This window comes from Coregonus clupeaformis, chromosome 23, assembly GCF_020615455.1.
Source record: "Coregonus clupeaformis isolate EN_2021a chromosome 23, ASM2061545v1, whole genome shotgun sequence".
Classification (NCBI taxonomy): domain Eukaryota; kingdom Metazoa; phylum Chordata; class Actinopteri; order Salmoniformes; family Salmonidae; genus Coregonus; species Coregonus clupeaformis.
The window spans coordinates 58,655,628-58,683,156 of NC_059214.1; the positions used below are offsets into that span (position 1 = coordinate 58,655,628).

At 46.2% G+C, this 27,529-nt stretch overlaps 2 protein-coding genes, 1 long non-coding RNA gene and 1 other non-coding gene across 8 annotated transcripts; 2 read left to right on the top strand and 2 right to left on the bottom strand.

The window, feature by feature from the left end:
• Positions 1 to 1,417: 1,417 nt before the first annotated feature.
• On the bottom strand, positions 1,418 to 12,841 carry c23h4orf33 (chromosome 23 C4orf33 homolog). 4 transcript variants are annotated; one of them, XM_045206777.1, is made up of 8 exons: positions 12,522 to 12,841; positions 12,374 to 12,426; positions 12,145 to 12,257; positions 6,139 to 6,325; positions 4,569 to 4,629; positions 4,415 to 4,466; positions 3,949 to 4,148; positions 1,418 to 2,336 (listed from the first exon to the last, which is right to left on the bottom strand). In XM_045206777.1, the coding sequence occupies exons 2-8, from the start codon at positions 12,399 to 12,401 to the stop codon at positions 2,243 to 2,245; spliced, it is 735 nt and encodes a 244-aa protein (XP_045062712.1). In that variant the 5' UTR covers positions 12,402 to 12,426; positions 12,522 to 12,841; the 3' UTR covers positions 1,418 to 2,242. The 4 variants fall into 4 exon arrangements, with proteins under 4 accessions (XP_045062712.1, XP_041711626.1, XP_045062714.1 ...); XM_041855692.2 differs by having other exon boundaries at positions 12,374 to 12,841; XM_045206779.1 differs by lacking the exons at positions 12,145 to 12,257; positions 12,374 to 12,426; positions 12,522 to 12,841 and adding an exon at positions 10,283 to 10,520.
• Positions 6,671 to 6,744, bottom strand: trnaa-ugc. The gene has a single exon. It is a non-coding gene; the product is annotated as a tRNA-Ala (tRNA).
• sclt1 (sodium channel and clathrin linker 1) lies at positions 10,643 to 27,196 on the top strand. The gene is made up of 22 exons (XM_041855681.2): positions 10,643 to 10,727; positions 11,200 to 11,245; positions 11,468 to 11,538; positions 11,847 to 11,899; positions 14,320 to 14,392; positions 14,561 to 14,616; positions 14,716 to 14,857; positions 15,025 to 15,147; positions 15,389 to 15,454; positions 16,053 to 16,123; positions 16,361 to 16,451; positions 16,532 to 16,623; positions 16,743 to 16,806; positions 16,915 to 17,028; positions 17,176 to 17,274; positions 19,945 to 20,091; positions 20,853 to 20,995; positions 21,163 to 21,355; positions 25,459 to 25,655; positions 26,035 to 26,113; positions 26,354 to 26,449; positions 26,879 to 27,196. Exons 2-22 carry the CDS (start codon positions 11,212 to 11,214, stop codon positions 26,939 to 26,941), a joined length of 2,067 nt encoding a protein of 688 aa, XP_041711615.2. The 5' UTR covers positions 10,643 to 10,727; positions 11,200 to 11,211; the 3' UTR covers positions 26,942 to 27,196.
• LOC123481772 lies at positions 21,786 to 24,009 on the top strand. Of its 2 annotated transcripts, none has more exons than XR_006657315.1 (3): positions 21,786 to 21,803; positions 21,919 to 23,206; positions 23,638 to 24,009. It is a non-coding gene; the product is annotated as an uncharacterized LOC123481772 (long non-coding RNA). The 2 variants fall into 2 exon arrangements; XR_006657314.1 differs by lacking the exon at positions 23,638 to 24,009 and having other exon boundaries at positions 21,792 to 21,803; positions 21,919 to 21,984; positions 22,063 to 23,528.
• Positions 27,197 to 27,529: the final 333 nt, after the last annotated feature.

Consider the following 27,529-nt stretch of genomic DNA (forward strand, 5'->3'; position numbering starts at 1 on the left):
TCTGAGGGATGGAGTAGAAGGATGGAGGGGTGGAGCGGAGGGATGGAGGGAGAGAGGGATGGAGGTTTCTCTGAGGGATGGAGTAGAAGGATGGAGGGGTGGAGCGGAGGGATGGAGGGAGAGAGGGATGGAGGTTTCTCTGAGGGATGGAGTAGAAGGATGGAGGGGTGGAGTGGAGGGATGGAGGGAGAGAGGGATGGTGGTTTCTCTGAGGGATGGAGTAGAAGGATGGAGGGGTGGAGCGGAGGGATGGAGGGAGAGAGGGATGGAGGTTTCTCTGAGGGATGGAGTAGAAGGATGGAGGGGTGGAGCAGAGGGATGGAGGGATGGAGGAAGAGAGGGATGGAGGTTTCTCTGAGGGAGGGAGTAGAAGGATGGAGGGGTGGAGCGGAGGGATGGAGGGAGAGAGGGATGGAGGTTTCTCTGAGGGATGGAGTAGAAGGATGGAGGGGTGGAGCGGAGGGATGGAGGGAGAGAGGGGTGGAGGTTTCTCTGAGGGATGGAGTAGAAGGATGGAGGGATGGAGCGGAGGGATGGAGGGATGGAGGAAGAGAGGGATGGAGGTTTCTCTGAGGGATGGAGTAGAATGATGGAGGGGTGGAGCGGAGGGATGGAGGGAGAGAGGGATGGAGGTTTCTCTGAGGGATGGAGTAGAATGATGGAGGGGTGGAGCGGAGGGATGGAGGGAGAGAGGGATGGAGGTTTCTCTGAGGGATGGAGTAGAAGGATGGAGGGGTGGAGCGGAGGGATGGAGGGAGAGAGGGGTGGAGGTTTCTCTGAGGGATGGAGTAGAAGGATGGAGGGGTGTAGTGGAGAGAAGGAGCAGATGACTTGCTGGAGAGGTGGATGGGTGGAGGTGTGGAGAGGTGGAGGGGTGGAGAGGTAGAGAGGTAGAGAGGTGGATGGGTGGAGGGGTGGAGAGGTGGAGGGATGGAGAGGTGGAGAGGTGGAGGGGTGGAGAGGTGGAGAGGTGGAGGGGTGGAGGGGTGGAGAGGTGGAGGGGTGGAGAGGTGGAGGGGTGGAGAGGTGGAGAGGTGGAGAGGTGGAGGGGTGGATAGGTGGATGGGTGGAGAGGTGGATAGGTGGAGGGGTGGATAGGTGGATAGGTGGATAGGTGGACGGGTGGATAGGTGGATAGATGGAGGGGTGGAGAGGTGGAGGGGTGGATAGGTGGAGAGGTGGAGGGTTGGATAGGTGGAGAGGTGGAGAGGCTCACAAAAGTCTGACCGGATGGTTTGTGAGTCTCTAGTGAGCTAGTGAGACTGTGGGAGGATTGATACCCTGGATAAGAGGGCTGGGATTATAATGTCGCTTTCCTAAGTGTGTGTGTGTGTGTGTGTGTGTGATGCACATATGGAGTTTTCAGGTTGCCTGAACGTGTTGGTGGAAAACAAATTGATGGCAATGCTCCATGGGACACAGTTTATTTCATTTATTTATTTGGTAGTCTGCCGCCTATCTACTTACATTAACATTCCATAAGCCAACAGTCCTATTTTGATCCCAGAAGTAATGACGACACAAGAGCTCATTTAACATAATTACAAAAAGGCACATATGGCTGTTATCAAATGACAAATAATTATCTCAACGATTGCGTCCCAAATGGCACCCTATTCCCTATGTAGTTCACTACTTTTGAAAAGTAGTGCACTATACAGGGAATAGGGTGCCATTTGGGATGTGGACAATCAATTTTAATTTGCCCAGGAATAATTCAAGCAAAACAGCCTTACTCCAGCAACAGCACAGTGAATTGGTCACAATTATGAATTACAGACATATTGTGTGCGATGATCAATGCACAGCAAGAAACCATGAATCCAAAGTGTAAACTCTTCATGATAAGCCTTCACCTTACTGAATAACAATGATACTCCTACAATGAATTGGAGGTACCATTGAAAATGATCAAATTCAATGGTCTTTCATTTCAGAAAAAGGCATAAATCTATAAACAGATAGCACAGATATAATGAACTTTGATTCTCACTTTCATTCATACAAAAAAATAAAGTGTTTTCTGAACCAGGCCTCTCTGAGTTGGTAAAAGGCTATTTGAGGTGAGGTGTTAATACCATCTGACAAACTGATAACATATTTCATGTCATCCAGTCTGACATCATTAACTAATCAAGATCGATTGCACTTTGTTCCTCCTCCGTGACTTTGGTCGTGCCGGCTGTCATCATGCGTGTGTGTTCCAGTGTGTGTGTGTGTGTGTGTGTGTTCTCCCGACTCATCACTTTCCCTTCCAGAGATCCGACTCGGGCTGGACCCAGCCCTCTCCCATGATGCTTTGCAGGCGAAAGTCTTGGAAATATTCCAAGAGGTGGCTGCGTCGTGAGAGAGAGAGAAAAGTGCAATCTGTCAGTTTGGTAACACACACACACACACGCACACACTGAAATCTGTGAATTTGCATTTAATTTTCTCAGTGCAATAAAACATTGGGCTGACTATTGAAATCTGTCCACTGACAGCTAACACATCTACGCAATGAATAGTTATACAGCAGCGGAGTAGGCTTTATCCCCGTCACCTAAACATATTTTTTTAAGTAGAGTTGGCAGTGTGTGTGTGTGTGTTTGTGTGTGTGTGTAGAGTTGGCAATGCAGTCTTCTCCTGAAAGATGCCTCTGTAAGAGTTTCAGCCTTGAATAATGTGTGTCTTAGGAAGGAAGAGGTGAGGAAGAGACTGTGTTCTGACTAAAGAAAGGTAGACAGACAAGGACCCTCCTTTTCTATAGACAGACAAGGACCCTCCTTTTCTATAGACAGACAAGGACCCTCCTTTTCTATAGACAGACAAGGACCCTCCTTTTCTATAGACAGACAATGACCCTCCTTTTCTATAGACAGACAAGGACCCTCCTTTTCTATAGACAGACAAGGACCCTCCTTTTCTATAGACAGACAAGGACCCTCCTTTTCTATAGACAGACAAGGACCCTCCTTTTCTATAGACAGACAAGGACCCTCCTGTTCTATAGACAGACAAGGACCCTCCTTTTCTATAGACAGACAAGGACCCTCCTTTTCTATAGACAGACAATGACCCTCATTTTCTATAGACAGACAAGGACCCTCCTTTTCTATAGACAGACAAGGACCCTCCTTTTCTATAGACAGACAAGGACCCTCCTTTTCTATAGACAGACAAGGACCCTCCTTTTCTATAGACAGACATGAACCCTCCTTTTCTATAGACAGACAAGGACCCTCCTTTTCTATTGACAGACAAGGACCCTCCTTTTCTATAGACAGACAAGGACCCTCCTTTTCTATAGACAGACAAGGACCCTCCTTTTCTATAGACAGACAAGGACCCTCCTTTTCTATAGACAGACAAGGACCCTCCTGTTCTATAGACAGACAAGGACCCTCCTGTTCTATAGACAGACAAGGACCCTCCTTTTCTATAGACAGACAAGGACCCTCCTTTTCTATAGACAGACAAGGACCCTCCTTTTCTATAGACAGACAAGGACCCTCCTTTTCTATAGACAGACAAGGACCCTCCTTTTCTTTGTGGTTGAATCCGTGTTTGAAATTCACTGCTTGACTGAAGGACCTTACATATATTTGTATGTATGGGGTACAGAGATGAGGTAGTCATTCAAAAATCATGTTAAACACTATTATTGCACACAGAGTGAGTCCATGCAACTTATTATGTGACTTGTTAAGCAGATTTTTACTCCTGAACTTATTTAGGCTTGACATAACAAAGGGGTAGAATACTTATTGACTCAAGACATTTCAGATTTTCATTTTTAATTAATTTGTAAAACATTTGAATAAACATAATTCCACTTTGACATTATGGGGTATTGTGTGTAGGCCAGTGACAAAAACACTCTATTTAATCCATTCAGGCAGTAACACAACAAAATGTGGAAAAAGTCAAGGGGTGTGAATACTTTCTGAAGGCAATGAATATACTCACAAGTTGGGCTTCTGTCCCTCCACTAGGTCGGCCTGGGGGACGGGGTAGAGGGACTCGTAGGTGCGTCCCACACCGGACCCGTGGATGGCGTACGAGTTCATCTTGTTGACGTTAGGGGGAAAGTAGTGCCAGGGGAGAAGTGCCTCACCATTCCACCTGTTTCCTGTGATGGTCGCCGTGAACGACAGGGGCAGTTGTTGCTGGAAAAACAAAAACAAAATAGTTTGAAACCAATCTGAACCATTGATGACTGTCTGTCTTCTCTTGGACCCTTAGATTACTTTTATGGTAAGTGACGAAATAGAGGTAAGTCTATGTTAATATAGCTTAATTAAATATATTGGGACAAAACTAAATAGTTTTATGATATGAGTGTAATACATTGTACTGTTCCATCGTTAATTCATTCATCCCTTCATCCATCCATTCAGTCATTCATTCGGAGGCTGTGATGGTGTTAGCTTACCATGAATGCATGACCTCTTCCAGAGAGCAGTAACACCAAGTGTTGTCCATGTCTGCAATAGAAAAGTAAAGGGAAGAATCAGTCTAGTGCTACTGGGATCCTATTTTGGCAATCAATCAGGCCATCAAAGCTATTAGGAAACGGCTCTACTTACGGACACAGTTCCACCTCTAGGTAGTTCACAGTGGTACTGTCCAGAAAGAACGCCTCAACCACTGTAGGAAAATAACTAAAAAGTGTTATATTATATGCATTCAAAACCATCTTGTTGTGCCTAGGATGACTGGGAAAAAAATGGCCACAAACAACATTAAAAACGAGCAATCAAAGATAAATTATTATGGTAGTAAAAGTTATGATTATGCAATTACCCCCACGACTAGGACAAACCACCACTGTTCTCCCTCTACCCTCCTTCATAGTCCCAGAGGCCAGGGAAGGGCTGTCCTGTTCTCTCTCTCTCTACCCACCTTCAGAGGCCAGGGAAGGGCTGTCCTGTTCTCTCTCTCTCTACCCACCTTCATAGTCCAGGGAAGGGCTGTCCTGTTCTCTCTCTCTATCCACCTTCATATTCCCAGAGGCCAGGGAAGGGCTGTCCTGTTCTCTCGCTCTACCCACCTTCATAGTCCAGGGAAGGGCTGTCCTGTTCTCTCTCTCTACCCACCTTCATAGTCCCAGAGGCCAGGGAAGGGCTGTCCTGTTCTCTCTTTTTCTACACAACTTCATAGTCCAGGGAAGGGCTGTCCTGTTCTCTCTCTCTCTACCCACCTTCATAGTCCAGGGAAGGGCTGTCCTGTTCTCTCTTTTTCTACACAACTTCATAGTCCAGGGAAGGGCTGTCCTGTTCTCTCTCTCTCTACCCACCTTCATAGTCCAGGGAAGGGCTGTCCTGTTCTCTCTCTCTCTACCCACCTTCATATTCCCAGAGGCCAGGGAAGGGCTGTCCTGTTCTCTCTCTCTCTACCCACCTTCATAGTCCCAGAGGCCAGGGAAGGGCTGTCCTGTTCTCTCTCTCTACCCACCTTCATATTCCCAGAGGCCAGGGAAGGGCTGTCCTGTTCTCTCTCTCTACCCACATTCATAGTCCAGAGAAGGGCTGTCCTGTTCTCTCTCTCTACCCACCTTCATAGTCCAGGGAAGGGCTGTCCTGTTCTCTCTCTCTCTACCCACCTTCCTAGTCCCAGAGGCCAGGGAAGGGCTGTCCTGTTCTCTCTCTCTACCCACCTTCATAGTCCAGGGAAGGGCTGTCCTGCTCTCTCTCTCTACCCACCTTCATAGTCCAGAGAAGGGCTGTCCTGTTCTCTCTCTCTACCCACCTTCATATTCCAGAGAAGGGCTGTCCTGTTCTCTCTTTTTCTACACAACTTCATAGTCCAGGGAAGGGCTGTCCTGTTCTCTCTCTCTACCCACCTTCATAGTCCAGGGAAGGGCTGTCCTGTTCTCTCTCTCTCTACCCACCTTTATAGTCCCAGAGGCCAGGGAAGGGCTGTCCTGTTCTCTCTCTCTCTCTCTACCCACCTTCAGAGTCCCAGAGGCCAGGGAAGGGCTGTCCTGTTCTCTCTCTCTCTACCCACCTTCAGAGTCCAGGGAAGGGCTGTCCTATTCTCTCTCTCTCTACCCACCTTCATAGTCCAGGGAAGGGCTGTCCTGTTCTCCCTCTACCCTCCTTCATAGTCCCAGAGGCCAGGGAAGGGCTGTCCTGTTCTCTCTCTCTCTCTACCCACCTTCATAGTCCCAGAGGCCAGGGAAGGGCTGTCCTGGAGGGCCTGAGGGACCAGGGGGGTCGTTGAAGAAGGGAGCAGACACCTGCATCGTCATCCCTCCATCCCCGGGTGAAAACGTCACCTTCACAGGGTCATGATCCACAGGATGGCTGTCCCATGTGGTGCTGATCACAAACTCCATCTCAGTCTGAGAGAGAGAAGGATTGGTTATGGGTTTTATTGTTAGGTATTCACAATGGGATTAGACTATGCTGTGTAAAGACCCATAGCCTAGTCCCAGATCTGTTTGTGATATCATGTTCATTCCTGGGCTTGACTATTAGTGCAGGAGTTGACAGCAGCACCAAAACTAGGGACCTCAATTATTCAGGCTGCTGCATAGACACTATGGAGGCTAAATGTAACTATGGAGGCTAAATGTAACTATGGAGGCTAAATGGAACTATGGAGGCTAAATTTACATTTTAGTAATTTAGCAGACGCTCTTATCCAGAGTGACATACAGTTAGTGAGTGCATACATTTTTCATACTGGCCCCCGGTGGGAATCGAACCCACAACCCTGGCGTTGCAAGCGCCATGCTCTACCAACTGAGCTACAGGAGGCCCGTAGTAGCTATGCATTATCATATGGTTGTGCAACTGTAAGATGCTGAAGTCAATGGTTGAGACGCATTAAATTTAACTATGGAGGCTAAATGTAGCTATGGAGGCTAAATGTAGCTATGAAGGCTAAATGTAGCTATGGAGGCTAAATGTAACTATGGAGGCTAAATGTAGCTATGGAGGCTAAATGTAGCTATGGAGGCTAAATGTAGCTATGGAGGCTAAATGTAGCCATGGAGGCTAAATGTAGCTATGGAGGCTAAATGTAACTATGGAGGCTAAATGTAACTATGGAGGCTAAATGTAGCTATGGAGGCTAAATGTAACTATGGAGGCTAAATTTAACTATGGAGGTTAAATTGTGTTTGAGAGCATTTTCTAACTCACTAAAATGGTTAATTGAGTGAGAACTAGGTGTAATTGTTGCAATAGGTTTTTATTTTGTCATATTCAATTATTTTATATTGTGCTAATTACCCCTAATGTGGACAGTTTGTGTTACTATCTTACACAAGCCTGCATTTTCACCACATAAATTGAGTGGAATTACACATCCTTTTAACCTCAGATTGGTGATGTTAATATACACGTTTACAGTCATCAAGATTATACTAAATCGATTGCTTTAAACAGATTAATATATTTGGTTTGGTATCGTTTATTTTATCATACATCACAGGACTTTGAACAGTTTATACATGGATACAGTCAAGCTATCGCCAAAGACAGTCAAGCCAAAGACAGCCAAGCTATCACCAAAGACATGTAAAGCCAAAGACAGTCAAGCTATCACCAAAGACATGTAAAGCCAAAGACAGTCAAGCTATCACCAAAGACAGTAAAGCCAAAGACAGTCAAGCTATCACCAAAGACAGTAAAGCCAAAGACAGTCAAGCTATCACCAGAGACAGTAAAGCCAAAGACAGTCAAGCTATCACCAAAGACAGTAAAGCCAAAGACAGTCAAGCTATCACCAAAGACAGTAAAGCCCTGTCACTATGTAGAACTACCGGTGAGGTGACGATTCGTTGAAATTATCCAGTCAAAAAAGTGTTGTTTCCCCTTTCTGATTGGCCATCTACTGTAAATACTGTGGGCCCTCCAGTGGGTGGAGGACGCTCAGCCGGTCAGAATTATAGTATGCTCAGATTCCCTGTCTGTGTTGAATAGTTTATCATCTGACAAATCTAACAGGGGGTGGCCGGTAGCTTAGTGGTTAAGAGCGTTGTGCCAGTAACCGAAAGGTTGCTTGTTCTAATCCCCGAGCCGACTAGGTGAAAAATCTGTCGATGTGCCCTTGAGCGAGGCACTTAACTGTAAGTCGCTCTGGATAAGAGCGTCTGCTAAATGATTAATAAATAATAGGAGTGACCTACTATTGGAGGCATTCAAGTTATTATGAAGAATCGAGAGACTGGGTGTAGTAGTGACATTCTGCTGGTTCCCAGCCCATTCGGGTGTGCAAGGTAAATAAATTGTAGAGCTTTAAAATGAGATATGATTGATATTTATGTTCTACTGGGTAGAGGTGCAGCCAAATGTAAGATCAGAGCCATTTTGATAGATGTGTGGCAGAAGAGATGGGATTTATATATGTCCTGCAAAGAAAGGTCGGTGGACCAAGATTAAAGGTCAGATTAGGAAGGAAGAGGTGGTGTTTACTCGATTGCGCCTCGTCATTGGCAAGCATGCGAATGGTTTGTGTCTGGAGTGTATGGTCGATGAGACGGTGGAGCATGTGTTGTTATATTGTTGTAAGTATGTTGAAGAGAGGGAAAGATTGAGGAGGTTTGGGGGATAGTGGAGGGTCTTTCAGAAGTTAGTAGGGCTTTTTTTTATTTTGTCAGAAGTACTGAGTTAGGTAGGAGGATTTAGAAATGTGGAGCTAATGTTGTAAACCGTGATTGACCACACTCCAGCACAGTAGGTGGCGGCATGCACCTTAAACATTTGTTTGCGGACCGCCATTATATCATAGAAGAAGAAGAAGAAGAAGAAGAAGTATCACAGATAGAACAATGAGACATATCTAATAGCCTATAAAAAATCACAACAATAAAAAATAAAAATAAAATGAGACGTTTCACCGGATGTATAAATTTGAAGCATCCGGTTGGCGTTTCCACTCACTACCAAATGGAAGCCCAGTGGCCGGCAAAGGGAGAAGATTGCGCGAGATGGATTTTGGCCGACATTCTGCTAATTTTCTCATTGATGAAACATTTGATCTCAATACAGTTTTTTGTTTCCAAAAATTAAATCTGTGACGAACAGAGTGGACTAAGTTTTGTGTACTTTACCAACGTTTCTGAAAATTGCGTTGTTTATAAGGAGTGCAAGGGCGACTTTACTTATTGCAAACGCGCACTTCACAAAGTAGGCGTTCCTTAACGAAAATATGCTAGAACGCGCCAATAGGCTCTCGTTAGCTCGTGTTTGGCTCTGTCCACCTCTTTGCTTGTTCTGCCCACTCTGATTAATTTGCTCCCTTAGGAAACGACAGGCTGTGGTCTCTCTTGGGTTAGTTATAGAAATATTTGTAAACACTGTCGCACAAGGAGATTAGTTGATATATGGCTACTACATGGACAGGTCTATGTAGTATATCCAAGTTCGTTGTGGTTTGTGTTTTAGAAGAGCGCAAACGTTACATGTCGCCGCGGTTATTGTCCCAGTTCCATTGATTTCCATACAATATCGATGTGAGTGATTAATTTGCGCGTACTATTGATTACAGTAGAACAAGCTAATGAATTTCTGTTTTCCAATTCAGCTAAACGTAAGTGTGACACGTGTGTAGGGAGTAATTTGTATGTTTGGTCTTCAAATATCACAACCTATTTCAGCATATCATGATTATGAATATGGACATTTTAAACGGGTGTTTTGACACTGGGCTATACATCTAAAATCGATGACAACAGGGGCATATTCATTACGCCGAGTCTGTTGCAAAACGTTTCTTAAATGGAAGCAAACGGAACGAAACGGAGGGACCTACCTGAATTTGTCCAATAAAAACTCTCGTTCAACTTTGGCTAATGATTACACCCCTGTTTGCTTCCGTTTGGTTCTTAAACGGTAAACGGTTTCCGTAATGAATACACCCCTTGAAACAGCAACAGTATCATTTCCAATTTATGATTTAGGAATATATTATTACAAAATATTATTTTCAACAGGATTCTACTTAATCACGTAAAAACTACTGAATGAGCCCAAAAACGTGCTTTGATTTATTGATTTTGATACAACTAAAAACATGAAATGTTCTTGCCTACTAATACATCCGACTGAGACCAGGCTACAATGAACCTGCCCTGCAAATGTATGTCAGCATGGTAGTCCAAGAGCAGTGTTATTTGTAGTAGCTGCATAAGTATGGCACAATGCAGTAATTTGGAAGCAATTCAAATGGTACAAAACTTACCATTTTAAATTCTGCGCATGTAAGTACATAGAGGAAGATAGCCGCTTTTAGCGAGACCGATGTCCAAGAGCGGTGCATCATGACTGATAGGAAGGCTAACGTTACTTACTTTGTAAGAGGAGGAATCCAGTTGCGCTCTGATGTAACGGCTATATATTTAGCTTGTTATCAAAAGACATACAGTAGCTCATGCCAAAGAGATAATGCACTTTCTATAGAGTATCAACTTCCTGGTATGATCATATGATGATAGCTCTTTCCTATCAGATGTTATTGGGTGGAGTAATTACGGAATCAGTTGGCACGCAACCCAGTACAACAGCCTCGAAGTACATTTGTTTACATATTGAAATGGCGTTTCATATCTAATCTAAAACTGATTTATGCTAGGTTTAAACTGTGTTCTAAGAAATAGGTGGAACTATTTGTATGTTTCTAATTTATGGGGGCAGAATACGAGGTTGCACCTCTTTATTTTGATTGGCTCTCAGCTGTGCCCTCAGCTGTTTGCTCTCTTCAAATCGACGGCGGATGGATTATCGACAAATTAAAAGGTTAGTTTAATTTGTTTGCTTTGGTGTAAAAATTGAATTGCACATAGCACACTTAATCGTATAGTTTGTAGCCAACACTATTTGGTCAGATTACGTGATATGTGCAAGCGAAAAGCTAATGTTTTTACCCTTCGAAATGGTTGTCGCTCACGATATCACAGCAATCGGTGCCTGCTGACTCAAAATTAGCTTAGCTAGTTGCTGTAGCTTGTTAGTTACGCCTAGTAACCCACTAGCTATCAGTAAACATTAAACAACATCGTTGTTTTTCAGGGTGTGGACAAGGGCTCGCCCAGCAAATCAACTATCGTATTCCCCTAATCTTTTGTAAATCACCTGTTGATTGTGCAAGCCTGTGTTGTGTTTATAGCTAAATTAGTAACTAGCAAGAAAGAGGGCATATCTGGTTTACGGAAGATATAGCTATCTATCTCTTGTTGTCAACTAATATGTGCGGTCTTTTCTTGTGCAGATTCATTGCAAGATGTCCAATGAAGTCGAGTTTTTGCGTGATCAAGGTAAATAGGATATTCTCTGAATACTAGCTACTAGTCTTTTGTCATCCATATTAGCCACAGCCTAGCTGCGATGCAACCAAGATACTTTTGGAGTCCAGCACAATGTCAAAATTATGTTGGCTGCATTGCAGCTAGCCACTACCCTTTTCATAATATATATATATATATATATCTCAATGTTATTGTTTAGCATCTGATTTCATACTGTATTTATCATTGCAGTCCAAAGGCTGAACTCTGCCTTGAGTCACTATCAAGATGGACACCGCTCTCAAGCCACGTTAGCACCACAGGTACTGTATGGTGTGAAAGTGTTTTGATAAGAGAAAATCCATCTGATTAATTCTGATTATGGGTGCGTTCGTAAATTCACTCTGGAGTGCCAGAGAGTGCTCAGAGTGCGCTCTGGGCGTTTGTAAATTCAGAGCGTTGTCAGATTGCGTTCGTAAATTCATCAGTTATTCTGCGCTCTGGCACACTCAGACGAGAGTGCTCTGAAATCGGAGTAGATAGCCAGAGTGAATTTACGACCGCGCCCTATATGAGTAGCACTAGGAGTCAGACCTGAGAGCGTTCTAAATGGTCTGTTTTTTTTTTGCAGGGTGAGGAGGCGAGACACGCAGAGACACCTGCCCCCTGGCTTTCTGACCGGAGGTAAGAGGAGAGGAACAACCTGAGCCCCGCTGTGTCACCCAACAGGGACACGGCCATCTTTAGGAACTGATGCCCGATGTGTGTGTCCTAAATGGCACCCTATTCACAAAATAGTGCACTACTTTTCATCAGTGCAAACCCATAGGGCTCTGGGGAAAAGTAGTGGAATAGGGGGCCATTTAGGATGCAGGCCATGTTCCAGGCGCTTAATGTTTTAAGGTTGTGTTTTGCTGAGGGGAGGCTACCTGTTTCAACACCAGTCCGAAGTAAAGCCCAACGGTCAAAACCAATATAGACACGACACTAACGAAGGAAATGATGAATGTCCACTTTCTCTTCTTCTCCCCGCCCTCTTCTCCTAATGATGAGAACAAACAGCAAGATGTCAACCATGAGGATCAGTGCCTTTACTGTTGCAACACTTGACTGCAATATACAGTACAATTAAATTGGACATGGAAGACCATTTCTCACCATCCGTCTGGAGACTTTCTACACCCATGTTGCAAAAGATGTCGAGCTCAGATCTACAGCACATTCAAAGATGTTAAAATATGATAAACCTCATAGTACCAACAACAAGTGATACCTGTTCCTTAGACTAGAAGTAATAGACGCTCACCTGTACTGACTAGCGATGCAAGGAGACTTTTGAATCTCTGTAATGTAACAGCGTAGATGTGTTCTCTGTTATCCCTCTGCATCTTTATTACAGTGATAAGGCTGATGTTTAACTCTTGACTGGAAGAAAACCATAAAGTTTGCTTGGTCTATAACTTTTTACATCAGCAGGGCTAGTGTTAGCGAAGTTCAGCTTTTCGTTGCAATGTCCTCGGCCATATGCCTATTCACAATTACACTACTGTTTTTAGAACCATTGTTGTTTATTTGGTGGGTCACTAGACAACTTGAACGATCTGAGTCCCAATATCTAGATTTGGACAATTATAGGTCCGTAGTGTTAAATATAAAATAAAAAAGTTTACTTACAGTGACTGTGATATGTGGTTGTCTTACCCACCTTAGTTGAATTCATTGACTGTAAGTTGCTCTGGATAAGTGTCTGACAAATTACCAATAGGTCAGTCCAGTCTGATGAAGGTGATTCCAGTGTTGTGGTTGTGTTCCTGTCTGATGAAGGTGATTCCAGTGTTGTGGTCCAGTCTGATATAGGTGATTCCAGTGTTGTGGTCCAGTCTTATATAGGTGATTCCAGTGTTGTGGTTGTGTTCCAGTCTGATGAAGGTGATTCCAGTGTTGTGGTCCAGTCTGATGAAGGTGATTCCAGTGGTGTGATTGTGTTCCAGTCTGATAAAGGTGATTCCAGTGTTGTGATTGTGTTCCAGTCTGATAAAGGTGATTCCAGTGTTGTGATTGTGTTCCAGTCTGATGAAGGTGATTCCAGTGTTGTGATTGTGTTCCAGTCTGATAAAGGTGATTCCAGTGTTGTGGTTGTGGTCCAGTCTGATATAGGTGATTCCAGTGTTGTGGTCCAGTCTGATATAGGTGATTCCAGTGTTGTGGTTGTGTTGCAGTCTGATGAAGGTGATTCCAGTGTTGTTGTGTTCCAGTCTGATATAGGTGATTCCAGTGTTGTGGTTGTGTTCCTGTCTGATGAAGGTGATTCCGGTGTTGTGGTCCAGTCTGATATAGGTGATTCCAGTGTTGTGGTCCAGTCTTATATAGGTGATTCCAGTGTTGTGGTTGTTTTCCAGTCTGATGAAGGTGATTCCAGTGTTGTGATTGTGTTCCAGTCTGATGAAGGTGATTCCAGTGTTGTGTTCCAGTCTTATATAGGTGATTCCAGTGTTGTGGTTGTGTTCCTGTCTGATATAGGTGATTCCAGTGTTGTGTTCCAGTCTGATATAGGTGATTCCAGTGTTGTGGTCCAGTCTTATATAGGTGATTCCAGTGTTGTGGTTGTGGTCCAGTCTGATGAAGGTGATTCCAGTGGTGTGATTGTGTTCCAGTCTGATAAAGGTGATTCCAGTGTTGTGATTGTGTTCCAGTCTGATAAAGGTGATTCCAGTGTTGTGATTGTGTTCCAGTCTGATGAAGGTGATTCCAGTGTTGTGATTGTGTTCCAGTCTGATAAAGGTGATTCCAGTGTTGTGGTTGTGGTCCAGTCTGATATAGGTGATTCCAGTGTTGTGGTCCAGTCTGATATAGGTGATTCCAGTGTTGTGGTTGTGTTGCAGTCTGATGAAGGTGATTCCAGTGTTGTTGTGTTCCAGTCTGATATAGGTGATTCCAGTGTTGTGGTTGTGTTGCAGTCTGATGAAGGTGATTCCAGTGTTGTTGTGTTCCAGTCTGATATAGGTGATTCCGGTGTTGTGGTCCAGTCTGATATAGGTGATTCCAGTGTTGTGGTCCAGTCTTTTATATAGGTGATTCCAGTGTTGTGGTTTGTTGTGTTGCAGTATAATGGTTCCTCTCCTATCAGAGTATGACCGTCATATGGATGACATGACTGAACAACTGCAGCGCTACCAGGTGAAGATTTATCAAAATTATCGTTCTGTTTGTTCATTCATCTTTTGGAATTTGACTACAATAAAATGAAAGGATTGTGTTTACAATGGAGATATTTTATGATTGTCTACAATCTATTTCTTCTAAAGTGATGGACATTAATCTTTACTTCACAATTTGAACCACAAGATGCAGATGACTGAGGTCAAACTGAAGCTGGACAGGGTGGTCAAGGAGAATGAACGGTACGGTTTCAACTTCAGTACTAAGACCACAGCATGCTGCTCCCTTTTTCACATCAATGAGGTCCCTAAATGGTGTGTATGTTGCCGTCTCCCATCCAGGCTGCATGCTGAGCTGAGGGAGTCAGTAGAGAGGCAGCTGCAGACCCTCCCAGGCAGTACAGGGCCAGGGGTGGAGGGGGCCCCGCTGGGGGACGAGGGGCTCATCAACAACCTACAGGAACAGATCCAGCTCTCTGTACAGGTTAGACTAAACACCGCAACGTGTGTGTGTTTAAATGTGGTATGGTGGGTTTGTGTGTTACCTGCATTAATAGAATGCGCTGACTAAGGCACTCTGGATAAGACCGTATGCTAAGTGACTAAATGTAGTGTGTGTGTGTATATATGTAAAGGTGTGTTTGTGTGTAGGAGCGAGACCAGGCCATGGAGCTGTGGCAGGCATCAGCCCAGGAGCTGGACCGGTTACAGCAGCTCTACCAGAGAACCACCTCTGACGGACAGCTCCATGTTGCCGAGCGACAGCACCTCAAGGTAGGCCTTCCCCAGTTCGGCCCCCAGAGGGCAGCATTGTTATGGATTTCATCCCGCTCCCATTGAGGTCAATGAGAGTAGCTGATCGTTGCTGCTTCTAAACCTCTGTAATGTTAGAAGTTAGTACAAGCTTTGAGTTTTACTTTGTGTCCATAGTTTATGATTAATTCGATGTAATTATTTAAGAGGAAGTGATGTAAGGGAAGTTGTCATTAACCCCGCCCTTATTATTTTGTCATAGGATCAACTGATCCAATTCCAACAGCACATCCAGAAACTCCAAGTCACCAATCAGAAACTGGAATCGGTAAGTTTCAGCCAATCACTAAGTCAAATATGTGTGTATCATCAGAATATTGTTGGGATATAGAATGTAGAATATTGGGTCATTATGGAAAAGGTATTTGGTAAATGATGAAGCTGTTTTACACATGGCTAGCACATACCAAACACTAACTAGAACAGTCAGTCAGTGTTGCGTAATGCCTGCGGACAGGGAGTAGCCTAATCCCTTTGCTTTGCCCATGCTTGTTACACACAACACCACACTCAATCATTCTCCCGTCCTTACTCACTCGCCCGCTAACTGGCTCTTCTAGACAGACTGATACGAGAGAGAGACTTGCCTGTAAACTAATATTACAGAACAGGTTTACCTCACACACCTACCTTCTGCTTCTGAAGAGAGTAATGTATCCATTTTATACATTTTATGAGGGGTGAGGCAAGGGCTTTCCTCTCTCTCTTTCTGTCTACCAAGTATTGTAGTGTGAGGAGTGTGTGTGTGTGTCATTTGGTGTTTGTGAGACGTTTAGTGTTTGTGTGTGTGTAAGAAGTGAATGGTGTGTGTGTGTATTGAAGCCATCATGCCTCACCGGCGCGCGTGTCTCTCGTGCCACACTCAGACCAACCAGCAGTTCCTGAAGACGCTGACGGAACAGAGCACTGAGATGGAGGAGCTACGCATCCAGCTCAGGTACACACTACTGCAGATCCAAAATGGCGTCCGTCGTCTCCAGTACAAACTACCGCAGATCCAAAATGGCCTCCTGGTTAGACCCAAAATGGCCCCTGCTTTTGGATCCAAAATGGCTCCTACTTTTAGATCCAAAGTGGCTCCCAGGAAGGTAGCTCTTCAGCTGCTGCACAGCTCAGGCAGTGCTACTGCAGACAGCAAGGTTGATTTATTTCTCTCTTTCCACTCCTACTGCAGACAGGCCAAAGCAGATCTGAGGATGGCCACAGCCAAGGTGGAGGAGATGACCAAGCTGATGCAGAACGTCCAGGACCAGATACAGAGACGGGTAGGAAAACAGGAGGGCTTCTAGTTCTCTACCATAGTTTACCATAGCAGAATATAACCTCAGTCCCTTTGTGTGTGTAGGAGGACGATGCAGCAGAGGCTCACGGTAGAGAGGAAGCCTCAGATCGAAGACTCCACCATCTCCAGTCAGCCTTCAGCCAGCTAGAGGCCAGGTGACACTGCTGTAATTCACTCCACTTCCTCTTCCTGACTCTTCCACAGGAGGCTGAGTGCATCTCTCTTCAATTCCTTCTACCTTTTTCCTTTTGCTAACCCTTTCTGTCTCCTGCAGGTTGACGGCAGCTAGTCAGGAGGCAGAGAGTGTACGCAGGGAGCAGGTGGTGTGGGAGAGGCAGGTGGGGAACACTTTAGTTTCAGACATCCCTGTTTTAACAAGTGTTGACCTGGTATTTACAAGGTGATGGAGCCAAATAGCGGGGGGTATAATGAGGTGTACCCGTCAGGTGGGGGAGCTGCAGGTGCGCTGTGCCTCTCTGGAGGACGACCGCTACGAGGCCTTCTCCAAGGTCAGAGACTCCATCCAGCTGGCTGAGGAGGCCTCGCTACAGAAGGATCAGGTACATCTTCTACTGCTACGGTCTGTTTCTCTGGACCAGGTCAGACAACCCCCCTCTCTACCCCTTCCTTCTCTGTCCGGTCAGGGACTGCCTGTCATTTAGTGTAACTCTGGTGGTGAAGATGATGGGTATGTATCTCCCTTTCAGGCCCTGTTGAGAGAGAAACAGAAATCTGAGGAGCTGGACAAGATGAATGAAGCCATCAGACAACTGATCAAGGACGCTGCCATACGCACAAGGAAAGAGGTGAGTCTCTCAACTCCTTTTTCAAAATGCCTACCAAAGTCCTCACCTCAAACTCTACCCTAACCCTAGTCCCAGCATCATGATCAACCCTGTCTAACCCTAGTCCCAGCATCAGGATCAACCCTGTCTAACCCTAGTCCCAGCATCAGGATCAACCCTGTCTAACCCTAGTCCCAGCGTCATGATCAACCCTGTCTAACCCTAGTCCCAGCATCATGATCAACCCTGTCTAACCCTAGTCCCAGCGTCATGATCAACCCTGTCTAACCCTAGTCCCAGCGTCATGATCAACCCTGTCTAACCCTAGTCCCAGCGTCATGATCAACCCTGTCTAACCCTAGTCCCAGCGTCATGATCAACCCTGTCTAACCCTAGTCCCAGCGTCATGATCAACCCTGTCTAACCCTAGTCCCAGCATCATGATCAACCCTGTCTAACCCTAGTCCCAGCATCATGATCAACCCTGTCTAACCCTAGTCCCAGCATCATGATCAACCCTGTCTAACCCTAGTCCCAGCATCATGATCAACCCTGTCTAACCCTAGTCCCAGCATCATGATCAACCCTGTCTAACCCTAGTCCCAGCATCATGATCAACCCTGTCTAACCCTAGTCCCAGCATCATGATCAACCCTGTCTAACCCTAGTCCCAGCATCATGATCAACCCTGTCTAACCCTAGTCCCAGCATCATGATCAACCCTGTCTAACCCTAGTCCCAGCATCATGATCAACCCTGTCTAACCCTAGTCCCAGCATCATGATCAACCCTGTCTAACCCTAGTCCCAGCATCATGATCAACCCTGTCTAACCCTAGTCCCAGCATCATGATCAACCCTGTCTAACCCTAGTCCCAGCGTCATGATCAACCCTGTCTAACCCTAGTCCCAGCGTCATGATCAACCCTGTCTAACCCTAGTCCCAGCGTCATGATCAACCCTGTCTAACCCTAGTCCCAGCGTCATGATCAACCCTGTCTAACCCTAGTCCCAGCATCATGATCAACCCTGTCTAACCCTAGTCCCAGCATCATGATCAACCCTGTCTAACCCTAGTCCCAGCGTCATGATCAACCCTGTCTAACCCTAGTCCCAGCGTCATGATCAACCCTGTCTAACCCTAGTCCCAGCGTCATGATCAACCCTGTCTAACCCTAGTCCCAGCGTCATGATCAACCCTGTCTAACCCTAGTCCCAGCGTCATGATCAACCCTGTCTAACCCTAGTCCCAGCGTCATGATCAACCCTGTCTAACCCTAGTCCCAGCATCATGATCAACCCTGTCTAACCCTAGTCCCAGCATCATGATCAACCCTGTCTAACCCTAGTCCCAGCATCATGATCAACCCTGTCTAACCCTAGTCCCAGCATCATGATCAACCCTGTCTAACCCTAGTCCCAGCATCATGATCAACCCTGTCCAACCCTAGTCCCAGCATCATGATCAACCCTGTCTAACCCTAGTCCCAGCATCATGATCAACCCTGTCTAACCCTAGTCCCAGCATCATGATCAACCCTGTCTAACCCTAGTCCCAGCGTCATGATCAACCCTGTCTAACCCTAATCTAATCTCCAACCCCTTACCATAGTGTATCATTATCTCAATACTACATCACCAGTACACTACTACCTCAACCTGTTAGGCTGCTTCCTCCTGACCATGTTCTCTCTTGATGCTGTGTTCTCAGAGGAGGAACGGAGCTGCTTCCTCCTGACCATGTTCTCTCTTGATGCTGTGTTCTCAGAGGAGGAACGGAGCTGCTTCCTCCTGACCATGTTCTCTCTTGATGCTGTGTTCTCAGAGGAGGAACGGAGCTGCTTCCTCCTGACCATGTTCTCTCTTGATGCTGTGTTCTCAGAGGAGGAACGGAGCTGCTTCCTCCTGACCATGTTCTCTCTTGATGCTGTGTTCTCAGAGGAGGAACGGAGCTGCTTCCTCCTGACCATGTTCTCTCTTGATGCTGTGTTCTCAGAGGAGGAACGGAGCTGCTTCCTCCTGACCATGTTCTCTCTTGATGCTGTGTTCTCAGAGGAGGAACGGAGCTGCTTCCTCCTGACCATGTTCTCTCTTGATGCTGTGTTCTCAGAGGAGGAACGGAGCTGCTTCCTCCTGACCATGTTCTCTCTTGATGCTGTGTTCTCAGAGGAGGAGTGGGAGAGACTCTAAGGACACTGCTGACCTGTAAAACTACTAATCTCAATTGAAAACTGACCCTTAACCAAACCCTTAATCCTGACCTAATTTTAACCAATTCTGAAATGAATGATGGGTTTGTAGGTCAGTAGTGTCCGTATAGCCTTTTCCTTGAGGAACTCACTGTTCTGACTCTGCCTGGCTCTTTACCAGAGAGACTGTGATTACCATTCTATTAATGGCTCTTGATTAAGACCTAACTCCCTAAGCCTGTTAATGTTAGCCTAGCCTTCACCAGGCTGTCAGACACAGGTCTAAATCTAGACGTGCACTGAAATAGCATAGACTGACAAGCTGCAGTGTGTTTCTATGTGGTGAAACCAGGGGTGCACCTCTCTGCATTTCCCTCTGAAAAGCGTGACTTACAGAATATACTTTTTTTGTGCAGAGATAGTATGCATCCCACGTATTCTAATTGCTCAATCTGTTGTTCCTTCAAGTATTATTGAGTTGTTCTGGATTGTGTTTCTTTCAGGTGGAGAATGTGCGTAAACAGTGCAACTCACAGATCCATCGGATGGCTGAGGAGTTGTCGGCTCTACAACTGGAGTGTGCAGATAAAGAGTCTCAGATGGAGAGGTCCCTGAGAGAGAGGAGGGCAGTGGAGGAGGAACTGGAAAAGGTGAGGAGGGGGGAGTGGAGGAGGAACTGGAAAAGGTGAGGGGGGAAAAAGGGAGGGAGGAGGAACTGGAAAAGGTGAGGGGGGAGTGGAGGAGGAACTGGAAAAGGTGAGGGGGGGGAGTGGAGGAGGAACTGGAAAAGGTGAGGGGGGGGAGTGGAGGAGGAACTGGAAAAGGTGAGGGGGGTGGAGGAGGAACTGGAAAAGGTGAGGGGGGGAGTGGAGGAGGCACTGGAAAAGGTGAGGGTGAGGGGAAGTGGAGGAGGAACTGGAAAAGGTGATGGGGGGAGGAGATGGAAAAGGTGAGGGTGAGGGGAAGTAGGAGGAGGAACTGGAAAAGGTGAGGGGGTGGAGGAGGGGGAACTGGAAAAGGTGAGGGGGGGGGAGGAGGGACTGGAAAAGGTGAGGGGGGTGGAGGAGGAACTGGAAAAGGTGAGGGGTGGAGGAGGAACTGGAAAAGGTGAGGGGGGGGAGGAGGAACTGGAAAAGGTGAGGGGGGGGTGGAGGAGGAACTGGAAAAGGTGAGGGGGGGGAGGAGGGACTGGAAAAGGTGAGGGGGGGGGTGGAGGAGGAACTGGAAAAGGTGAGGGGGGGGAGTGGAGGAGGGAGTGGAGGATGAACTGGAAAGAAGTCATACTATTGTTTTAGTCTTACAAAAGTGGATCATGCATTCCTACAGGTGGATAAATAACTTTCTATAGGGAATGCAGGGTATGAAGCATTATAATGCATTATAACCTGTTCCTATGTCATCTCTACTCCAGGTGTATAAGGAGGGTAGAGGAGAGCCAGAGTACAGGAAGATGGAGGCCCTCCACCAGAGGTCTCTGAATGCTGAGAGACTGAAGGACGACATGAACATCACCCTGCAGAGCACACACAACAAGATGAAGAAAATGGAGATGGAGTGAGTGGGGATGAGACATATTTCTGTCTGCTTAGTCAGCGCAGACTGTGCTCAGCTATCAAGTGTGGTTTTTAGGCTGACTGTTGATTTATCTGGACTCAAGTGTTTACAGTACTTGGTAATCTAAATGCCCTCTCTATTTCTTTCTCTCTCCCCTCCACCCACAGCTACAGTGAGGAGTTATCCCGGTGCCAGGAGGAGGTGCTGCGGCTGCAGGGGTCTCTGTCTGCAGCCAGGGAGGACTGCAGCGGGGTCAGCGAGGAGCGGCTCCAGCTGCAGCAGGAGAACATGCAGCTCCGCAGGGAGATGGAGGAGCTGCGCAAGGCTAGCATGATGACCCAGAGGAGAGCTAAACAGCAGGTGAGACTACCTGGTTAGCAACCTTTAAAACTAGACTGGATACAGTATGAACAGGAGGGAGGGATGGATGAGGGTAGAGGAAGGACAGGGAGATAGACGAACTGTAAAACAGAGTCGAGGTAAACGGGTAGGACCAGTCTGTAGAACACTGGTAAGAGGTAAACAACAGGTAGGACCAGTCTGTAGAACACAGAGACGAGGTAAACAGGTAGGACCAGTCTGTAGAACACAGAGACGAGGTAAACAGGTAGGACCAGTCTGTAGAACACAGAGACGAGGTAAACAGGTAGGACCAGTCTGTAGAACACAGAGACGAGGTAAACAACAGGTAGGACCAGTCTGTAGAACACAGGTAAGAGGTAAACAGGTAGAACCAGTCTGTAGAACACAGGTAAGAGGTAAACAGGTAGGACCAGTCTGTAGAACACAGGTAAGAGGTAAACAACAGGTAGGACCAGTCTGTAGAACACAGAGACGAGGTAAACAGGTAGGACCAGTCTGTAGAACACAGAGACGAGGTAAACAGGTAGGACCAGTCTGTAGAACACAGACGAGGTAAACAGGTAGGACCAGTCTGTAGAACACAGAGACGAGGTAAACAACAGGTAGGACCAGTCTGTAGAACACAGGTAAGAGGTAAACAGGTAGAACCAGTCTGTAGAACACAGGTAAGAGGTAAACAGGTAGGACCAGTCTGTAGAACACAGGTAAGAGGTAAACAACAGGTAGGACCAGTCTGTAGAACACAGAGACGAGGTAAACAGGTAGGACCAGTCTGTAGAACACAGAGACGAGGTAAACAGGTAGGACCAGTCTGTAGAACACAGACGAGGTAAACAGGTAGGACCAGTCTGTAGGACACAGGTAAGAGGTAAGCAACAGGTAGGACCAGTCTGTAGAACACAGAGACGAGGTAAACAACAGGTAGGACCAGTCTGTAGAACACAGAGACGAGGTAAACAGGTAGGACCAGTCTGTAGAACACAGGTAAGAGGTAAACAGGTAGGACCAGTCTGTAGAACACAGAGACGAGGTAAACAGGTAGGACCAGTCTGTAGAACACAGAGACGAGGTAAACAGGTAGGACCAGTCTGTAGAACACAGAGACGAGGTAAACAGGTAGGACCAGTCTGTAGAACACAGAGACGAGGTAAACAGGTAGGACCAGTCTGTAGAACACAGAGACGAGGTAAACAACAGGTAGGACCAGTCTGTAGAACACAGAGACGAGGTAAACAACAGGTAGGACCAGTCTGTAGAACACAGAGACGAGGTAAACAACAGGTAGGACCAGTCTGTAGAACACAGGTAAGAGGTAAACAACAGGTAGGACCAGTCTGTAGAAAACAGGTAAGAGGTAAACAACAGGTAGGACCAGTCTGTAGAACACAGGTAAGAGGTAAACAGGTAGGACCAGTCTGTAGAAAACAGGTAAGAGGTAAGCAACAGGTAGGACCAGTCTGTAGAACACAGAGACGAGGTAAACAGGTAGGACCAGTCTGTAGAACACAGTGACGAGGTAAACAGGTAGGACCAGTCTGTAGGACACAGGTAAGAGGTAAGCAACAGGTAGGACCAGTCTGTAGAACACAGGTAAGAGGTAAACAGGTAGGACCAGTCTGTAGAAAACAGGTAAGAGGTAAGCAACAGGTAGGACCAGTCTGTAGAACACAGAGACGAGGTAAACAGGTAGGACCAGTCTGTAGAACACAGTGACGAGGTAAACAGGTAGGACCAGTCTGTAGGACACAGGTAAGAGGTAAGCAACAGGTAGGACCAGTCTGTAGAACACAGGTAAGAGGTAAACAGGTAGGACCAGTCTGTAGAACACAGGTAAGAGGTAAACAACAGGTAGGACCAGTCTGTAGAACACAGAGACGAGGTAAACAGGTAGGACCAGTCTGTAGAACACAGAGACGAGGTAAACAGGTAGGACCAGTCTGTAGAACAGACGATGTAAACAGGTAGGACCAGTCTGTAGAACACAGAGACGAGGTAAACAGGTAGGACCAGTCTGTAGAACACAGAGACGAGGTAAACAGGTAGGACCAGTCTGTAGGACACAGGTAAGAGGTAAACAGGTAGGACCAGTCTGTAGAAAACAGGTAAGAGGTAAACAGGTAGGACCAGTCTGTAGAAAACAGGTAAGAGGTAAACAACAGGTAGGACCAGTCTGTAGAAAACAGGTAAGAGGTAAACAACAAGTAGGACCAGTCTGTAGAACACAGGTAAGAGGTAAACAGGTAGGACCAGTCTGTAGAACACAGAGACGAGGTAAACAGGTAGGACCAGTCTGTAGAACACAGGTAAGAGGTAAACAACAGGTAGGACCAGTCTGTAGAACACAGGTAAGAGGTAAACAGGTAGGACCAGTCTGTAGAACACAGAGACGAGGTAAACGGGTAGGACCAGTCTGTAGAACACAGGTAAGAGGTAAACAACAGGTAGGACCAGTCTGTAGAACACAGAGACGAGGTAAACAGGTAGGACCAGTCTGTAGAACACAGGTAAGAGGTAAACAACAGGTAGGACCAGTCTGTAGAACACAGGTAAGGGCTAAGTGACATTTGTGAGAGATGGTGAGCCAATGAGGTAAACTAAAACCAGACCACCAGTCAGTCAGAGAGAGAGGATGGATAGAGGTCTAGCAGGTAGAGAGATGAGGAGGAGGGATAGAGGTCTAGCAGGTAGAGAGATGAGGAGGAGGGATAGAGGTCTAGCAGGTAGAGAGAGATGAGGAGGAGGGATAGAGGTCTAGCAGGTAGAGAGAGATGAGGAGGAGGGATAGAGGTCTAGCAGGTAGAGAGAGATGAGGAGGAGGGATAGAGGTCTAGCAGGTAGAGAGAGATGAGGAGGAGGGATAGAGGTCTAGCAGGTAGAGAGAGATGAGGAGGGATAGAGGTCTAGCAGGTAGAGATAGATGAGGAGGATGGATAGAGGTCTAGCAGGTAGAGAGAGATGAGGAGGAGGGATAGAGGTCTAGCAGGTAGAGAGATGAGGAGGAGGGATAGAGGTCTAGCAGGTAGAGAGATGAGGAGGGATAGAGGTCTAGCAGGTAGAGAGAGATGAGGAGGAGGGATAGAGGTCTAGCAGGTAGAGAGAGATGAGGAGGAGGGATAGAGGTCTAGCAGGTAGAGAGATGAGGAGGAGGGATAGAGGTCTAGCAGGTAGAGAGAGATGAGGAGGAGGGATAGAGGTCTAGCAGGTAGAGAGAGATGAGGAGGATGGATAGAGGTCTAGCAGGTAGAGAGAGAGATGAGGAGGAGGGATCGAGGTCTAGCAGGTAGAGAGAGATGAGGAGGATGGATAGAGGTCTAGCAGGTAGAGAGATGAGGAGTGATAGAGGTCTAGCAGGTAGAGAGAGATGAGGAGGAGGGATAGAGGTCTAGCAGGTAGAGAGAGATGAGGAGGAGGGATAGAGGTCTAGCAGGTAGAGAGAGAGATGAGGAGGAGGGATCGAGGTCTAGCAGGTAGAGAGAGATGAGGAGGATGGATAGAGGTCTAGCAGGTAGAGGGATGAGGAGTGATAGAGGTCTAGCAGGTAGAGAGAGATGAGGAGGAGGGATAGAGGTCTAGCAGGTAGAGAGATGAGGAGGGATAGAGGTCTAACAGGTAGAGAGAGAGATGAGGAGGATGGATAGAGGTCTAGCAGGTAGAGAGATGAGGAGGGATAGAGGTCTAGCAGGTAGAGAGATGAGGAGGGATAGAGGTCTAGCAGGTAGAGAGATGAGGAGGGATAGAGGTCTAGCAGGTAGAGAGATGAGGAGGAGGGATAGAGGTCTAGCAGGTAGAGAGAGCGATGAGGGATAGAGGTCTAGCAGGTAGAGAGAGAGATGAGGAGGGATAGAGGTCTAGCAGGTAGAGAGAGAGATGAGGAGGATGGATAGAGGTCTAGCAGGTAGAGAGATGAGGAGGAGGGATAGAGGTCTAGCAGGTAGAGAGATGAGGAGGAGGGATAGAGGTCTAGCAGGTAGAGAGATGAGGAGGAGGGATAGAGGTCTAGCAGGTAGAGAGGAAGGTGTAAACAAAATGAGGATTAAACAGGTGGGTAGGTCAAGTAGGAGACACACACCCACCCTCACTTCCCCCTTCCTCTCCCCCAGGTGTCCCAGATGGAGCAGGAGTATTCCCTAAAGGAGCAGGGTCTGGATGCCCGGGTCAGGGAGCTGGAGGAGAGCAGTAGGAGCTCCAGTGCTGACCTGACCCGGCTCCTCTCTGCCCAGCAGAAGACCACCCAGCGCTGGAAGGAAGAGGCCAAGACCCTCACCCTGGCCTTCCACACCAAACTCACCAGCCTCAAGTTAGTTCAATGTACTGTGTACACGTGTGTGTGTATATATGACAAATAAACAGTGATTTGAAGTTCTTACTGATACGCCACCATGATAGCCCAGTGTCCATACAAGCAGGTTTACAAACTCACCAGTTTGGTAAGAGGACGCTCACATCTTACATTTCTGCTTTGAACTTTTATTATGAAAAGTTCTTGCTCTTTCTCTCTTTGCACATCACAGTAGAAGCATCATTTCAAGCCTCCTACACACAATGTAGAAGGGAGATGTTGAAAAGCTACGGCCCAAATGGCCCCGTTTGACACAGTGGATGAGTTTTCATACAAGCATAAAGTATGTGTTTGATGATTAGTGGTTTACAACTATGATAAGGTCTGTTGGTTTCAGGGGTGAGCTGAGTCGACAGAAGCAGCGTTGTCAGGAACTGGAGATCCAGCTGGAGACTGACCACGAGACCGTCATAGAGGTGATTCTAACACACACACACACACCTTTTTTTATAGAAGATAAAAAAGGAACACAGACAATTGTTTTACTTACGTGAATTCAACACAATCCTCACACCTTGAAACCAATAGCAACATGCATCATAATTCATTTAATGAAGAAATGTGATGTCAGTATATTGTTGTTGGGGTCCAGTAGAGGATGAAATGTGTCAATATTGTTGTTGGGGTTGAAATATGTCGTTGTTCTTGTTGTCTAGTACGAGAGGCAGATGGCAGAGTATCAGGAGAAGAACAGTCGTCTCCAGAGGCGTTTGATTCAGGCAGAACAGAAGGCAACTACAGCATCACAACAGGTACTAGGGGTCCTACTACTGGGGCCAGGGTGAGGTGCACAGTGATGTCAGCCAGTTGTCTGATATCACCACAGGGTCGTATTTATTGGGCACACTGTAGCAAAACAGTTGAAAACGTTGTGCAACACAAACTAAAACGAGTTAATGGACATGTTTAGGTAGCCCCTCCCTGTTTTAGTCAGTGTTCCTTAGTTTGGTGTCTAATGAATATGACCCTGGATCTTATTGATATGAGATGCAGTACTGGAACGCTGCACGGATTGAAATGACACGTCTACCTATTTTGTATGACAGAATCCTGTCCGTTCTATATAATGCATTCTTCATGGACACCATCTTTGAATACGCCCTGATATTGAGAGGACCTTGTAGGTTTTGACTATTTCTAACACACCTGTTTTTCTTGTTGTTGATGTCTTTCACTTTCAGCTGAGTATAATGACGTCACAGAGAAGGAAAACAGCGTCCATGGCAGACCTGGAGTCTCTATAGCTGTGTGCAGGGTTGGACCTTAAGGATTTTGGCCAGTGGTCCGCTGTGCCATGCGATATTTAAAGAACATTTCACTAGCCGTTGGGCTAGTTGGCCACATTTTCTACGAGCCAGTCTGAAATGTACTAGCCTCTGGCTAGCTTAATTTCCATCCCTGGCTGTGTGCATTGCCAACCATTTATACAGAAATGCCAATGTCTGTTATGGATTTATACCATTCACTGTGACTTATGTTATTAAAATATATTACAATTATCTTTCTGGGGTGTTTTATTGTCATTGTTGGGAAATAAGGAAGTACTGTATGTACATTAACGTTCTGTGGTCATTGTGTTGGGAAATATTAAACATTATTTTCTTGGGTGTTGTCATAGTTGGGAATAAGGAAATATGTAAACTCACTCTCTGTGATCATTGTTGGGAAGTATTTAAAATCACTTTTCTGTGGTGGGAAAAACTAACTAAATTAATTCACTGGTGTTTATGGTCATGTTGGAATTTGTGTGTGGTTGAGTGAGTGCTCTTTCAGGTAAGACTGAGATAGTATGTTTCAATTTTGCAGGATCAAGACGATATCAGGAATGCTGC

Bases quoted from the DNA above. Each gene is read 5' to 3' on its own strand.
- sclt1 (XM_041855681.2), top strand. From the start codon at position 11,212: ATGTCCAATGAAGTCGAGTTTTTGCGTGATCAAG. The intron at 14,858-15,024 runs GTTAGACTAAAC...GTTTGTGTGTAG, and splicing joins AGATCCAGCTCTCTGTACAG to GAGCGAGACCAGGCCATGGA. The intron at 15,455-16,052 runs GTAAGTTTCAGC...TGCCACACTCAG, and splicing joins CCAATCAGAAACTGGAATCG to ACCAACCAGCAGTTCCTGAA.
- c23h4orf33 (XM_041855692.2), bottom strand. From the start codon at position 12,437: ATGTGCTGTAGATCTGAGCTCGACATCTTTTGCAACATGGGTGTAGAA. The intron at 4,630-6,138 runs GTGGGTAGAGAG...ATTTTCCTACAG, and splicing joins TGGCCTCTGGGACTATGAAG to TGGTTGAGGCGTTCTTTCTG. The intron at 4,149-4,414 runs GTAAGCTAACAC...TTGTTTTTCCAG, and splicing joins GAAGAGGTCATGCATTCATG to CAACAACTGCCCCTGTCGTT.